The sequence below is a fragment of the Ricinus communis genome, chromosome 10 (assembly GCF_019578655.1).
Source record: "Ricinus communis isolate WT05 ecotype wild-type chromosome 10, ASM1957865v1, whole genome shotgun sequence".
NCBI lineage: Eukaryota > Viridiplantae > Streptophyta > Magnoliopsida > Malpighiales > Euphorbiaceae > Ricinus > Ricinus communis.
This window is the reverse complement of record NC_063265.1, coordinates 1041918-1045912: the sequence shown is the minus strand read 5'-3', so window position 1 is coordinate 1045912 and position 3995 is coordinate 1041918. Positions and strand designations below refer to the sequence as shown.

General features: G+C 30.7%; 1 protein-coding gene across 1 annotated transcript; it reads right to left on the bottom strand.

Annotated features, from left to right (window-relative positions):
• Positions 1 to 3063: 3063 nt before the first annotated feature.
• On the bottom strand, positions 3064 to 3795 carry LOC8284153 (non-specific lipid-transfer protein AP10). The gene is made up of 2 exons (XM_002520508.3): positions 3338 to 3795; positions 3064 to 3244 (listed from the first exon to the last, which is right to left on the bottom strand). Exons 1-2 carry the CDS (start codon positions 3688 to 3690, stop codon positions 3229 to 3231), a joined length of 369 nt encoding a protein of 122 aa, XP_002520554.2. The 5' UTR covers positions 3691 to 3795; the 3' UTR covers positions 3064 to 3228.
• Between the last annotated feature and the right edge of the window lie 200 nt (positions 3796 to 3995).

Below are 3995 nucleotides of genomic sequence, written 5' to 3'. Positions count from 1 at the left end.
GTTAGATAGGTACTTTGAAGAATTTGCAGAAAAATTCACCATTGATTTCGATATCTTAGCATGGTGGAAGGTGAATTCAGTAAGGTATCCTATCTTGTCCAAGGTTGCATGCGATGTATTGGCTATTCAAGCTTCAACAGTAGCCTCTAAATCTGCATTTAGTACTGGAGGACGAACTCTAGATCAATATAGAAGTTCTTTACTTCCTACAATAGCGGAGGTCCTTATTTGTTGTCAATATTGGCTTAGAAGTTCAAATAAACCTATCCAACTAGAAGAATCAATAGAGGATATTGAAAGCATAGAGTTAGGTAACACTTCTTTACTTCTTACATATATTTGTTTATTATTGATGCTGCTAAGTCTTATTGACGTAATTTTTTACTTTTATTGTAGAAATTATTCAAGATCCTGAGATTGGTAAGTCCCTTATGCCAAGATTAAATGTGGAGTGCTAATTTTAAGGGGAGGTAATAACATTCCTTTGCTAATTTTGGACATGTATTTTAGTACTACATAAAATTTATAAATTTATTTATTTTAATGATTGCCATCTGTAAAATATCTTTATGCTAGCAGTAATATATATTTTAATGGTTTGTATTTGAATATTGAATGAATTATTATATTTGCAAGTGACTGAATTGCGAAACAGGTTGTTCAAGAATGTGATTGCAATTTTAATTCAGATTTTCATGCTACTTTTTTTAGGTTGGTAATCATATTTTCTCTAAATGTATTTGATTAAAGATGAGATTAAAGTTGTGTTTTTTAAATTTCTTAGAACCAAAAATAGCACCGAACCGAACTGTATTGAACCGTAAAATTGGTACAATACGGTATTGGATCCTTTTATGTTTTGTACAGTACTGGTACCTTCAATTTTAAAATAACCGAGGTTTGTTGTGGTACTGGTGATTTATAAATAACCGAATTGGACCGATCCGTGCTCAGCCTTAGGTAGAATGCTTGTAAACATCTGACTAAAAAATCTCATAATCAGTGAATGTAAGAAGTTTATCAATGGATGAGAAAAATCAAAGAAATTGTTTATTAGACTAGTTGATAAAGATCCTAGTCTGAATTTCAAATTTGAAACTTTTGAGATTTGGAAGAAGTTAGCTGAACACAAAGACAAGCTCCTTGAGACGGAAAGAGAGAAGCAACCTAAGAACAAAACAATAAAGATATCATAGAATTGGGCAATGCTTGTTACCTACTATCAGATGGAGTGACCTTCAACATCACTACCGTAAGACTCATATGTATCTTATGTTTATCATGCTAAAGAAAAATAATAATATAAATGGTTACTGAGGTAACACTTACCTATTCATTTATATTTAATTGTACAACATGCATATCATATAGAACGAGCAATGCATGAGTTATGAGTCTTTATAAAAAAAGTCGAAATTAAGTCTATCATGAAATTGAAACTTAAGGGACTATATAGACTCTTTAGGCTTCAATTAAAATTATTATTAGTAAAAGTAAAAGACAAAGAAAATGTGGCAACAATAAGAAAAGAAAAAGAGGCAAGTAACCTAAGGTAATAAGGTGTTAAAGTAAAAAAAATATATAGAGGGAGAGTTTTTGTTGGTTTTGTATTAAGAGGCAAAAGAGGAAAATAGTGGTCAATTTTTTAATTATAAAGTGATTAAATTGGAATACAATTAAAGCTAAATGATTAAAATAAAATAAAAAAATTTTATGACTAAAGCAAAATTAAATGCAAAATTTAGTAAATATTTGTATCATTAGCCCTACTAAGGATAAGAATATTATCTCTTTAGATAAAGAAAAAATGAAAGTTTTAAATTATTATATTAGTATACAACTGGAAAATGGTAGGCAGCGCTTGTCTTCAGTAAAGGGTGTGTCTCTATATACAGAATTTCTTTTTTGAATATATTCTCTACGAATGAATTTTATTTATATCTTCTAGTAACATGAATATAAGGATTAGCTAGAAGAGAAAAATTTAGTTGAGATTTAAGACTACATGATCAAGATCTTATGTTGTTTGAACAAAAGAAATGATAGACAAGAGCTAATATTGGAAGATTTGAAAAGCTTGGATCATTTGCATGATTGATTAATTGCCAATTATTGTTATCATCTTGATTGCTTTTACTTAGTTTATGGAGTAGGCAAGAATCCAAGGATGCGATTGTTAAAATCTATCATTGATCGACTTAATTCCTTGCATACATCTTAGAAAATCTGAAATAGTTGAGTAAGTAATTTTGCTAATCATTTAGAAAAAATGGCTTCCAGGCAGAGCGTGTTTAACAATTATTTTCTTAAGATTATAGAACTGTTAGATTATTTACTGGCTCTAGATACTTCAATAAGTGGAAGAAGCTGAAAGAGCCTAGAAGATTTATAAACTAATTTATTAGGCATGATGATTTCTAAGTAGCTCTTTGAGTCCGCTATAGTACTAAGAGCAGACTCTCTAAATGGTCATAGCCTTTGGTTAAGGCTACGTAGAAAATATTTTCTGTTTGGAAGACTTTCTAAATAAATTCAAAACTTGAAGGACTAATCTAGAAAAGAAAAATTTTCTTTTTAAGGACCAAAATAAAGGACAAAGAAGTTGAAAGAAAAAGGTCCTAAAAGGAATGTGGTCAAGTAGTTCCCATTGATTCGGAACATAATAATGCACCAAATCGTGCGTGTGGCATCATTAGTTTAAACAAAATACTAAATATTTTATTATTTTTTATCTCATCTCTTGTTCGTTTGATATAGCATACACTACTTTTATAAAACTATCTTTTAATTTTAAAATATTAAGAGATAGTTTTATAAAAGTAATAAATGTCATATTATATAAGCAACAAGTGTGATAAAAAATAATGGACTATGTAATATTACTCATTTTTTAATAATTTATTTCTCATTTAGTTTCCTATTATCACTCATAGATACAGTTAGATATAGTTAGGCTATTTGGTAGTTAGAAATTTTACTAATATAACCATATACCAATTAGCTTTATGAGCTCTCACTGTTTGGAGAAAAATATAGAGATGAGAGATGCACAAAAATTGTGGATTAACAAAACGGACATATATATTTCATTATTATAAATAATCCTGGCACATGCACGCATAAAGATATTTGCGAGACTTCACAATAGTTTCCAGCCATAAAAGTATCGAAGCAATGCCTTCTGTTGAGATCATTTAGCTGCCAAATGTAGAGTCTGCAGAAAATATTTTAATTCTTCGTAACCCTGCACAACACAAATTACAAGAACAATTATGTAATGAACAAGCAAGAAGTTCAAAGTTGAGGAGAAAAGGAGAAAAGGGTGTAGTTTTTGTACGTGCTACAGTCCATAGATGGGTCGATAGGCACTGGGTTTTCAACATGGCATAGGCCAGGAAGTTGCTTAGCCTTTTCAGGTTCAACACGTAATGGAGGACCATATTTCTTGAAACATTCACAGATCTCCCTTCGAATTTCCTTGGTGTAAGCCTCATTGCTTAGTCTTTCTACGCCCAAACAACAAGGCTCAGTAGGTGCTGGTTCAGTCCCAATCAAGAAAGGAAGACATGGGTCCAATGTTGATATGGCTTCTGTGCATGTGACACCATGCACACTCTGAATTGTATTGCTTACAAGAAATAGCAAAAGGACTGCCTCCATATTCATTTTCATCATCACCTTCTTCTCCATTTCTTTATTCTCTTTAGACAAAATAAATAATAATCAAATGATAATTAAGTTAGCACTCTATACTTTTGAGTTTTGTTGTTTGGTGCATCTACCATTAGGCCAGTTGCTCTATTTATAGGGTTCTTTTGACATGTATATATATTCATTGTCACTACTCGTTTAATACATTGAACGTAAGTAGCTCAAAAGTTAATAAGGTTAAAGCTTTCATGAATTGTACCTCTTGTGAATTTTACATAGATATGAGCATATTTGGTGGTTGAAAAAACATGATATTCTTTTGTCTTACTTGGTAAGTTATAGTA

Coding starts and splice junctions, on each gene's coding strand:
- LOC8284153 (XM_002520508.3), bottom strand. CDS start 3,690: ATGGAGAAGAAGGTGATGATGAAAATGAATATGGAGGCAGTCCTTTTG.